At 42.0% G+C, this 11,919-nt stretch overlaps 1 protein-coding gene across 2 annotated transcripts in view; it reads right to left on the bottom strand.

Moving 5' to 3' along the window:
• Window positions 1-755: 755 nt before the first annotated feature.
• The window catches only part of znf385d (zinc finger protein 385D), a 67,843-nt gene continuing 56,679 nt past the window's right edge, over window positions 756-11,919 (bottom strand). For both annotated transcript variants that reach the window (XM_027157615.2, XM_047808438.1), the window contains exons 5-8: window positions 6,800-7,045; window positions 5,893-6,074; window positions 4,711-4,824; window positions 756-1,570 (exon numbers count right to left, since the gene is read on the bottom strand). In XM_027157615.2, the coding sequence (XP_027013416.2) occupies window positions 1,349-1,570; window positions 4,711-4,824; window positions 5,893-6,074; window positions 6,800-7,045 (764 nt within the window). In that variant the 3' untranslated portion in view covers window positions 756-1,348. The remainder of the gene's footprint in view (window positions 1,571-4,710; window positions 4,825-5,892; window positions 6,075-6,799; window positions 7,046-11,919) is intronic.

The raw sequence follows: 11,919 nt of genomic DNA on the forward strand, positions 1-11,919 counted from the left end.
TCATTATTAGTTAATAAATAAGTTATGGCCTCATGACGGCGCCAGTAATCCCATTCAGCAACTCCCGCTATCTGCTCGGCAGACTAACGTCTCAGCTGGGATTGGAGTGTGTGCTAGCGAGACTTTTCCCCTCGGTCTTCTTCAGGCATGGATAAGTCATAGTGGGAAATTTACACATGTCAACGGAGAGAGTTCAAGTGTAGGTCCATGGAGGACAAACAGCTGAGTTCATTCAGCACCTGGAGACTTGTGAGATTTTGACAAATGAGCCTTACACTCACTGAAGCTCCAGAGACACAGAGGAGCCGCGGATTCGGTTTAGGGGCAAATTATGAAATTCATGTTTATTGTTCTCTTGTGGTTCAAAATTAGGCTGGATTGATTCAATAATGATTTGTTCTCCTCATTGTCAATAGCAGCATTTCAGAAACCAGAATAAACAGAAAGATTCCGTTATGGCAACAGGACACGTTGGAATATTTCCTAACTAGCATTCATCAATAAAGTTAATCAAAACCTGGTGTGTGTGTGTGTGTGTGTGTGTGTGTGTGTGTGTGTGTGTGTGTGTGTGTGTGTGTGTGTGTGTAGTTGTAGTGTGTAGTTATGTTTGTTCAGTATAAAAATGTTAGTAAAGTAAGACTTTATTTGAAATCTTTTTTTTTTCACATTGTTAGATGAGAAAGACAAGCTTTAAGATCTTTGTGACCTGTGTAGATTTTTGCATGAGTAGCTTCAAGGGATGTACAAACATGTACATACACACACACACACACACACACACACACACACACACACACACACACACACACACACACACACACACACACACACACACATTTTGCTTAGCAGGTAATAAATCAGCAGTAATTCACTTTTTTCCCCAACTCCATTTTCCATTCGCACGACACCAAATGCACATACGTACAAATAAAAACAAAATACAGGAAGGAATAAATCACGTTCTACTGATCTAAAGCACTGAAGACATCCACAGAAGGAAGGGCTTAAAGTGCAAACAGCTGAGCAGTAGAACTTCTTTTCCCATACTTAAGCCTCTCTGTTCTCCTACATCTTTTTTTTTTTCCAAAAGCAATGATGACCAAATTATAAAAGAATATATCCTTAAGTCCGTTTAGAGCTTAGAGTCAGTGTGTCATTTGGTGATGACAATGCATAGTTACCTGGTTTGTCTTTTTAATTATTGCGGTATAATATCACACAGAAGCAAATCCGTACAGTACTCTTGTGTGACGATGGACAAAAAAGGCAATAATCCACATGACTGAACCACAATTAAATTAGCGCTGAGATGGTGCTTCAGACTTAATCCAGAATCACAGTTCGGAGGTCAGTAGGGAGCAAATAGTACCGATGCATGGCTGGTCCTAATAGGCCCAGGTGCAGGGCGAAGAAGTGTGGGGAGAGACTGAGTCTGGAAAAGAGACGGGGTATGGCTGGTGCGAAGTGGGAAGGTGGCGGCGGCTGCCGCAGCAACGGCTGCCAGATGGGAGGGCACTATTGTGGCGGTCAGAGGCTGGCCCATGTCCTTACTCAGAGGCAGCTTCACTGGCTGGGTAGAGAGGCAGAGATGAAAAGAGAGAACATGTCAGAAAATATAGTGTTAATTTTAAGTCATCTTTACTTGCTTTGGTTTCAAATGATCTCAGGTGTGTGAAGCGGAAAGGTTTGGACCCAGAATTGGCCCTTGTGGCACACCATCAAGTTCCTTTACTAACCAGTGTTTTCAAGGGCAAATAGCTAATGCATGCCTGAAACAGTTTACATTTGCATTTCAAAACATGTTAGTTTTAGAACGGAGTTTTAGAAGTCTCAACAGAATAAATAATAGATAACATTTCTAACAGAAAGAAGTCATCTTTGCTTATATAATTTATAGCATTCAATGAATGGAGATATTGTTGAATAGACAGGTAGGAAATGGTTATGGATGGTACAGTATATCTGACTTATATTACTGTAAAAATATCACAAAAAAGAATAACGGGGATCAGAGATCGGTTGTTCGGAAAAATGGTGGAAGTTGCTGGTCACTGGCAATGATTCAGTAGTGATCAACAATTCATTCATTCATTCATTCTCTACCGCTTATCCGAACTTCTCGGGTCACGGGGAGCCTGTGCCTATCTCAGGCGTCATCGGGCATCGAGGCAGGATACACCCTGGATGGAGTGCCAACCCATCACAGGGCACACACACACTCTCATTCACTCACACACTCACACACTACTGACAATTTTCCAGAGATGCCAATCAACCTACCATACATGTCTTTGGACCAGGGGAGGAAACTGGAGTACCCGGAGGAAACCCCCGAGGCACGGGGAGAACATGCAAACTCCACACACACACAAGGCGGTGGCCGGAATCGAACCCCCAACCCTGGAGGTGTGAGGCAAACGTGTTAACCACTAAGCCCATTGGTGATCAGTGAATTGTCAATGGAAACAAAAGTGATCAGGGAACTTTTTCATGAGGAAAATGTTGATGAGCCATTGGTTATTGACAATGACAATCAGCGACTGGTTATTGGTAATCAGTTATTGGTCAGCGGGAATAACTGAGATCAGTGAATCAATAATTGGTTCCCTGGGAATAATGGTGAACCATGATTAGTCCTTGAGAACAGTAGATTATGCAAGTCCAACTCAGCCAGGCTTTACACACAAGTGGCGAACTGACTGACCCTGCTCTCTTAGCTCGTATAACCAGCAGCTGTGATTTGAGCTGAAGAGCCATAGTGAATGCAGGAAAGTTCCTTATGTGCTGACAAAGTTTAAAGGCTCACCGAATTTAGTGGTACTTAAATAATTAAATGTTTATATACTGTACACGAGGCTGTATTTACTAAGAAACGTGATCTTTCCAGCCTTGTTGGCAGCCATTTGTGCTGGAAAATTTCAAGATTATTCTGACAACATTCATACACATAAACACCCTAACCCTAACCCTAACCCTAACCCACCTAATAAACATACAGCAAGTGAACCATTAAACCTGTTTATTAACCTAACTGCTGTTTTGTGGACTTCTTTCTCTCAGCAAATAAATAAACAGGCATATCCTTTCATTACAGCAATGATGTTTGTTACTGGGAGGTTTTGGATCACTTTTTCTGGTGGAATTAACTGAAGCCCGAGTCTATTTGGAAACTATGCTGAAAAAAATCCATAGTTAATTTCATTATACGCATCCTGGCCATTTGGGAACTGTTATATACAGTCAGTGTTAGCAGCTGAGAACACAGTATGCTGGAAAGAACTGGAGGCCAGAAAGCAACGGATGGCCAAGTACTCCTTTTGGTTTGGGGCTTCAACTCAGGTTTAATTTCTCCCAGTATATTCATACTGTATTAATGCAACTTGGCAGACAATTTGTTGGCAAATCGTTTCATCGGTTATTGACTATGAATTACGGCTGTTTGAAAACCTGTCTCTGTGGCTAGCAAAGTTTTAGCCATGTGTTTGCCAAAAATAACAAAACCTCATAACAGTCACTATCTACAAACAGAGTTAATAAATCAGGACAGTTACTTCATTCCAGTAAGCTTCGATCGGTAATTTTCAAAGGAAAATGCACTCCAAAGATACAGCTGTGTGACAAATTAAAAGAAAATCCAACCTAAAGTGTGTTAATTTATTAAAGGTGTTAAGTTATTACAAACTACCAGAACAGCTGTGCCTTGGAACCGATTATCTCTGGAAAAGTACAAGGAATGGAGAAATATTTATCCAAATGATATTTCGTTAGTTTTGATGAGGATGGTGGAGAATGTGTCTAAATCTCGCATTAGTGTAAACTTGGTTGAGATCTGGTCAGTGTGAGGTAGAGGTCTTCACGGGTCCACTTAGATCAGAAAACCCCGAGGTCCGACCCCAGACCCGAGCGGGTTCGGGTCTAAAAGTTTCACGTGTGCCTCGGACACGGGTCGGGTATAATAATAGCGGCATCGGGTCTCGGGTAATTTAAAATGAATGTGTTTTTACCGAACGGACCTGAGAAGACCCGAACTACTGTATCTCGTGTGTGTGCATCGACTCGAGTCTTTTTCCAGCCTCTCCCCTGTTTGCCAAGACCGCTTGCGACACGTGGCAGGTGACGTGTGACTGGTGTTAAGCCAATTTTCTTTGAAACCGACCTGTCAATCAATTTTAGTGTAGAGTTATGCAACATTCGGGTCCAGTCGGGTTAAAAAAAATTGCCAACAGGTCGGGTCGGACTCAGGTCTTTTCGGGTTTGTCTCGGGTCGGGTCTTTCTTTAAAAAAAATAAAATTATGCACATCGGGTTCGAGTAAAAAGTGATCCGGGTCACTTCTGGTCGGGTCCATTTCTTTAGACCCGAGAAGACCTCTAATGTGAGGGCCACAGCATATGATTTACATTTGATCATTTTAATCCTCAGTGAGTCCTCGAGCTGTGTGGATGGGGTTAGTACAGAAATGGCAACGAATTTCCCACAACGCTTCCACTTTCCATTAATTTGTCACCCATCTGTATATAATAAGCTAAATCTGCTAAACCATTTTGCTCCTACAGTGACGCCAAAAACCACTGTGCCTTTGTGTTAACATCTCATAGTGACACCAAATATAATTAGCAGTGGCACATGAATAAATATAGTCCATTGTCAAAGAAAGGCATTTTCTATTCGTCGTTCGTTATCTTAGCTGCTTGCATAGTTGAGCTCTTACTGTATTTCCTATTTGCTGTTTGGTCTGTCCTTTTGGGCTCTTGGTGTAGGGGCTGTATTTGGGCTTGGACGGTTTTCCTGCTGCTCTGTCTTTATGGCGCCGGCTGCTGATGTGCTGAAAGAAAAGATATACATGGTTACTGGGTTACATCCTTTTGATAAGAAGAGAAATAACACAATTTGTATTTATTGGTGTCGGCACGGGGGCACGCACTTTCGCCTCACAACTCCAGGGTTGGGGGTTCGATTCCCGCCTCCACCTTGTGTGTGTGGAGTTTGCATGTTCTCCTCATGCCTCGGGGGTTTCCTCCCCCGGTCCAAAGACATGCATGGTAGGTTGATTGGCATCTCTGGAAAATTGTCTGTAGTGTGTGTGAGTGAATGAGAGTGTGTGTGTGCCCTGCGATGGGTTGGCACTCCGTCCAGGGTGTATCCTGCCTCGATGCCCGATGACGCCTGAGATAGGCACAGGCTCCCCCTGACCCGAGAAGTTCGGATAAGCGGTAGAAAATGAATGAATGGTGTCGGCACTGGCACTGGAGCTACCATCTTAGCTAATGCAGCTAAGAAGCTAAGTAATACATTTTGTTAACATGCTGTATACCTCAAATCCCATCTAGTTCCTTAGAAATGGCTAATTCGCTGTTATGCTTTAGGACCCAGTGGCTTGGACGCACAAGCAGATTTCACACCGTACTATTATAGATTTTATTTTCTCCTATAACAGCATGCCCCGAAATCTTTTATGCTTTACCTAACACTCCATGCAAGATGCCGTTAAAGTTTTTTTTTTTTTTTTTTTTAAATACTGATTATCCCAGCTGTTTTGCTGAATCCTGGGATTATATATCTTACTAAAGGCATTTGAAGCAATTAGTAAGTGGATTTGTGCATATCTTGCTGTGGATTACTGATTAGAAGGTCAAGGGTTCAAGATGTTGCTCTGCCAATCTGCCACTGCTGGACCCTCGAGCAAGCACGGCTGACCCTGTACTCTGCCCTTAAATTCCTAACAAGCTGGGATATGTGAAAAAAGGACAATATAGTACATCACGTTCTATAAACCATTTCTGCCTTTCTTCTTCTTCTTCTTTTCTTTCTTCATAAATAAATATATAATTTATTTCGGCTCCTTCTAATTTATTCCCGTCACATTACTTCCCATTCAAAATTGTCTTCTGACCTGTTTGAGCTGCGTCTCTGAGTTGACATGCACGTCGCATGTTTCACAGTGGAATGTCTTGTTCTGCAAGCCCGTCGATGCAACGCTAGGTGACGGTAGCTTGTTTTTCACGCCTGCCCTGGGGAAGGACTTGATGGAGCCGTTACCGTTCCGCGCTTCCAGCATGGTCTTGTGCTTGGTGCCTGGGGAACAAATCCAAAAAGAGCACCATTTTGTTATGTCATCATCATCTTAAGGAACACACAGAAGAATCAGCTCTCAAATTTGGGAGAGATATATCATGGGACAATGTCTATTTTCCTGCACTGTGATTCTTTTAGCTATCAATAGTTCGTCTGAGTAGTGCTGAGATGCTGCTGTTAGGTGGTAAAATCTTATTGGTGATTTAATACTATCATGATGCCCAAAGACAGCTGCTGAGTGTTTGTGTTATGGTCAAATATTTCTAGTAGATGACTCCATTCTAGCGCAGATCGTAACTGTTATTTTTTTACAAAGTACCATGCTTATTGCCTTAGCAGTAGTCTGGAGAATACTACTAGAGTATGCTTTGTGTTTTTCATTTTACAGTACTGTCTTCATGTCATAATGCACCGAGGAAACCATTTCACCGCGTTCAACCCAAAATAATCTGATAGCCTTCAAACAATAAGAAATGATGCATTCAAAAGAATGTACTCTTTGAGTCCAGGAAATTTTGCATCACCTGCATCACCCTTAAACTGCTTTCTGTTTACAGCCAAGATTTCCTTTCACACCAACTCAATTTGCTAGGAATCATCATTCAGGATGACCTTTGTGATGAAACGTAAAGAAAGATCTCTCTCTCTCTCTCTCTCTCTCTCTCTCTCTCTCTCTCTCTCTCTCTCTCTCTCTCACACACTCTTTCTCTCTCTCTCTCTCTTACCGCTATTGTGAGCTTCGAGCTGGGATGCCGAGTTGACGGCGACTTTGCAAAGTGAGCAGTAAAGAAGACGCAAAGCTTTCTCTTCCTCCGTCTCCTTCTCGGCTTCGGGGTCCTGGACTTCTCCAGGAGTGACGTCTGGACTCTGTCCTTCTGTTGAGGTAAATTCAGCCTCCGAGGAAGCCACGCCGGAGCCACAATTGGCTGGAGATGAAGGAACTACCGGATGTAACGGATCAGGAATCGCTTCTGAAAGCGGGAAAAAGGAACGGTTAATCTTGTGAAAGTCAAGGAACCATGGATGGTTCCAGATTCCGGGGGTCTTCTCATTACAGAAAAATAATCAATGATGAGTTGGTATACTAAAGACCTGTTGACACTGTGTCATTACCACTGCTACAATTAGACACCGTTGTTGCTGGTTAGCTAGAAAATGTATTAGAACAGTTTGTGTAGTTGTGTAAGTATCTGAGCGGCCATATAACCGTTCTCATTATTGTTTACAACCCTGAAACCATTTTGATGTTAACACATGGTCACAGCGTGAACACAGCTGTGCAAAGCTACACCACAGCCCAGTTCCTACCACTTCCCACGAGACTGGGTGAAACCCAACATTTGTTATTTTGTTATTCCAGCGTATTTCCAAGGCACATATCATTCAGCTTATGAAATGTGACTGACCAGGGCTCATTTAGCAATACTTCCAGATTGCACAGTACTAACAGAATACAAATGTGATTCTTCATCTCCTTCCACTTCTATACAACCTGGTATAAATTCCCTCGTGCTGTTAGGACAATAAGGCTTTAAATTGATCATTGGTATATAAAAATTGTTTATGAGGTGTATAATAAGTGATGCGTGTTTACGTCCTTGAGCATTTTCTTGTATTATGATACTATTTGTAGGTTTATTATTCTATGTTTTAACTTGGGTAAAATTATACTGTACATTTGGTCAGTGAAATAACCTTATGGCATGGATTCCTTGTGGCACAGTTCCATAAGCACTACCTTTATGTTGTTATGTCTGGATTCACATTGTGTGCTTTTGTTTACATTACTGTGTTGTTTTGCTTCATTTCCAGTCCCTGTTACCTGATTGTGATTATCTGTTGTGTTTAGTCCTAGATTCGTTTGTTTGTTTATACCCTGCTGAGTCTTATTCTGATCTTTGTCTAAAATTTCACCATGTAAATGTATTTTGAATATAGTCAGATTTATGTAGCATTTCATATAATAATATAGAAATAAAATACAAATACAAGATTATTATACCAGAGGTGGCATGGTGGCTTAGTGGTTAGCACGTTTGCCTCACACCTCCATGGCTGGGGGTTCGATTCCCGCCTCCGCCTTGTGTGTGTGGAGTTTGCATGTTCTCCTCGTGCCTCGGGGGTTTCCTCCGGGTACACCGGTTTCCTCCCCCGGTCCAAAGACATGCATGGTAGGTTGATTGGCATCTCTGGAAAATTGTCTGTAGTGTGTGAGTGTGTGAGTGAATGAGAGTGTGTGTGTGCCCTGCGATGTGTTGGCACTCCGTCCAGGGTGTATCCTGCCTCGATGCCTGATGACGCCTGAGATAGTCACAGTCTCCCCGTGACCGTAGAAAATGAATGAATGATTATTATACCTATTTGAGAATTTTTTTTTTATCCTAGTTTGTAGACACCTATTTGTCAATTTAATACTTCCTTTGACTTCACTATGACTTTTGTGCTCATGTTCTGCCTTTATTTACAGTATATTACACCGTACTTGCTTTTTGCCCCTCCTAAATGTAATTGATAAGCCAAAAGACATTAATGCTCAGTACTTACTCAGATTTTTCTGCATGTACTCTATAAGACTGAAGACAGAAATGCTGGTAGCTATGCAGATGGTAATATAAGGTAGATAATATAAAGCACCTCGGTTCATGACAGAATAGGCCTAAAAAGAAATAATGCAGTTATTGCATGTCATTTTAAATGACTAGTTAAATATTTATGAAAAAATATATGTTTGGTTAAGATAGACTTCTGTTATAGGGTTGATGTTGTTGTTTTTTTTGTGGCAAATCCAATCCCTTTAGGCTTTCAGGTGAAATCTGATCTCAGTAAATTAACCAAATGATATGGCTGATTTGAACTGAAAGTAAACCTCTGACACACAGCTACTGTTGAGAGCATTTTTGCATAATGTGTCTGAGATTACTGCCTTTGGCTACAGCAAATTACGAGCGCTTTTAACTCGAGCCAGAACACACAGTAGTCTGACCTCTACAAAAACAGTGAAAACATACTAATGCAGAGAACAAATTTCATATTACTGAGTGCATAATGTTTATTAGGCCGGAAACCCTTTATGGCCTTGTTTCAATAATAAGGTGACAAGAGAAAATATATAAATAAATATGCTTATTAACACGGTAAAAGCTTACGACCCAAAGTTGGGACCAAAAACACTATGTCATATCTCATGTACTTTGACATGAGTTTGAACTCTTGGTTCATTCATTCATTCATTCATTCGTTTTCTACCGCTTATCCGAAATTCTCGGGTCACGGGGAGCCTGTGCCTATCTCAGGCGTCATCGGGCATCGAGGCAGGATACACCCTGGCCGGAGTGCCAACCCATCGCAGGGCAAACACACACTCTCAATCACTCACACACTCACACACTACGGACAATTTTTCCAGAGATGCCAATCGACCTACCATGCATGTCTTCGGAACGGGGGAGGGCAAACTCCACACACACAAGGCGGAGGTAGGAATCGAACCCCCAACCCTGGAAGTGTGAGGCAAACAGGCTAACCACTAACAGGCTAACCACTAACAGGCTAACCACTAAGCCACTAAGTCACTAACCACTAAGCGCCACATTCAAAATAGTCTACTATTCCATTAAGATGTTTTCCCACATTATTATTAGAAGTTAGATCTTTACACTTCTCTCTTATTCTTGATTGTAAGATATTCAATAACGGAGCCATGGCTCTTTGAAAATGGTCACATCAAATATCAAGCTTGATAAGACCGTCAATATAACCTAATGAGGTTGACAGTGAAATTAATTACAGTCAAGATAAACTGCCATTGGTTCCCTTCTCTCAGAATGAGTTCCTGGGGTTGGCAGTGTAGCAGTGATCGATATCCCATGAGACCATGCGCTTTTTGTGCAGACATAACACAGAGGCAGCATCCACTCTCTCCATCTCAGGACTCAATCGATACTGAATTATGTCTTTCTATTTTGGAGAGCCATTAAGTGGCTTTCTTTTTTATCTTTCAACTCTGCTGTGTGATCTTTAAGAGGAGCAAGGCACGGGAGTTCTTCCTTATTTGTTATATTACCTAAAAATATCAGCTATACAGTATATGTGTAGAAGACAGATGGCCGATGGTGTGAATTTTGCAGGAATATAAAACAACTTGTTAATTGCTGTGAATAGTGACCTCATGAATGGTTAGTCATAAGCGTCCCTTACCTTTTTTGTATCTTCATCACTCGAGTGCAAAACTAAAGATTTTTCGAGATGACGATTTTTGATGTCTTACTTGGGGGAAGGTCAAAATTTGTGGAATTTTTGTTCAAACCGATAAAGAATATTGTCCTTGTCCGTGTCACATCATGCACCATTTGTTCACCCAAAAGAGTAATCTTAGAAGGACAAATCAATCTAAAACTACGCATCACTAATCTGGAGTGTTCCCACGGCCCAGTTAGCCACTGGTGATTAGCCGGACAATTTGTTAGCAGTAACTGGGACTTCTGCTCTGTTGTTAAAGTGCGTCATTGACTTTGACTATAAAAAGCACAGGTGTTCTTGTGCCTCTCTACCGACTAGTGGGCACCATGTGCTTATACCAACCATGTTATACATAGTGACTAAGAGCTACATGAGAAGCTTGAGAGATTTTAGTATAAAACAGGTTCTACTCCATCAGCTCAATGCCTTTGTTTCCTGCTGGAGAGTAAGAGTTGAATGGGAACAGCTGATAGAGCTTTTTCATCAATGCCAGGAGATGCAGCTAAAAACAAGTACATACTCACAACACACTGCAGCATCAGCTATACTGGAATGGGGTTACACTAGAGAGTACAGCTCTATTACACTGCATATTGTTGATGGGAATACAGTAGAATTATACTGTCAAACTCTGGCATGACATAAAACATGTCAGCAAATGCTTTTTTAGTAACTTTCTATTGTTTAATTCAGCATTCTAGTAATGACAAAAATATAGGTTCTTTACAGTTTTAAGCCCTATAACCAGCAGAACCTAAAAGGTTGAAGGCCATTCATTCATTCATTCATTTTCTACCGCTTATCCGAACTTCTCGGGTCACGGGGAGCCTGTGCCTATCTCAGGCGTCATCGGGCATCGAGGCAGGATACACCCTGGATGGAGTGCCAACCCATCACAGGGCACATACACACTCTCATTCACTCACACACTACGGACAATTTTTCAGAGATGCCAATCAACCTACCATGCATGTCTTTGGACCGGGGGAGGAAACCGGAGTACCCGGAGGAAACCCCTGAGGCACGGGGAGAACATGCAAACTCCACACACACAAGGCGGAGCCGGAATCGAACCCCTAACCCAGGAGGTGTGCAGCAAACGTGCTAACCACTAAGCCACCGTGCCCCCCCGGGTTGAAGGCCATTCTGCTCATTTTTTATTAATGAGGTCAGGGGGATCATTGGCTGATCTTTTTTAACCTTTAAAACCCACTCAGGTCAAAGCACGTAACAGGCCACACTTCAATTTGCTTTGCCTCTCATAATGCCCTCTCAAATGCCAGACACTGCTTTGCAGGCAGGACAGATCAGCATCTGAGATCAGGTCAACCTTTCCTGACCTTTGATATCAAGGAATGCCTTGGATCCCGACATCGGAAAATAATGTGCTGTAAAACAGGTGGTGGTATACACTTAGCATAGACTAGCAATCTAAGTTGGCGCTGAGTGGTGACGCAGTGGTTAAGGCTGTGGGTTACTTATCAGGATTTCAAGCCCTATCACTGCCAAGCTCCAATGTTGGGTTTTTGAGCAAGATCCTTAACCCTCTATACTACAAATGCATTGTATCATGGATGACGTTGGCTTCAAGCTTGGATGTGTAAAG

Source organism: Tachysurus fulvidraco, chromosome 25 (genome assembly GCF_022655615.1).
Source record: "Tachysurus fulvidraco isolate hzauxx_2018 chromosome 25, HZAU_PFXX_2.0, whole genome shotgun sequence".
NCBI classification, from domain to species: Eukaryota; Metazoa; Chordata; class Actinopteri; order Siluriformes; family Bagridae; genus Tachysurus; species Tachysurus fulvidraco.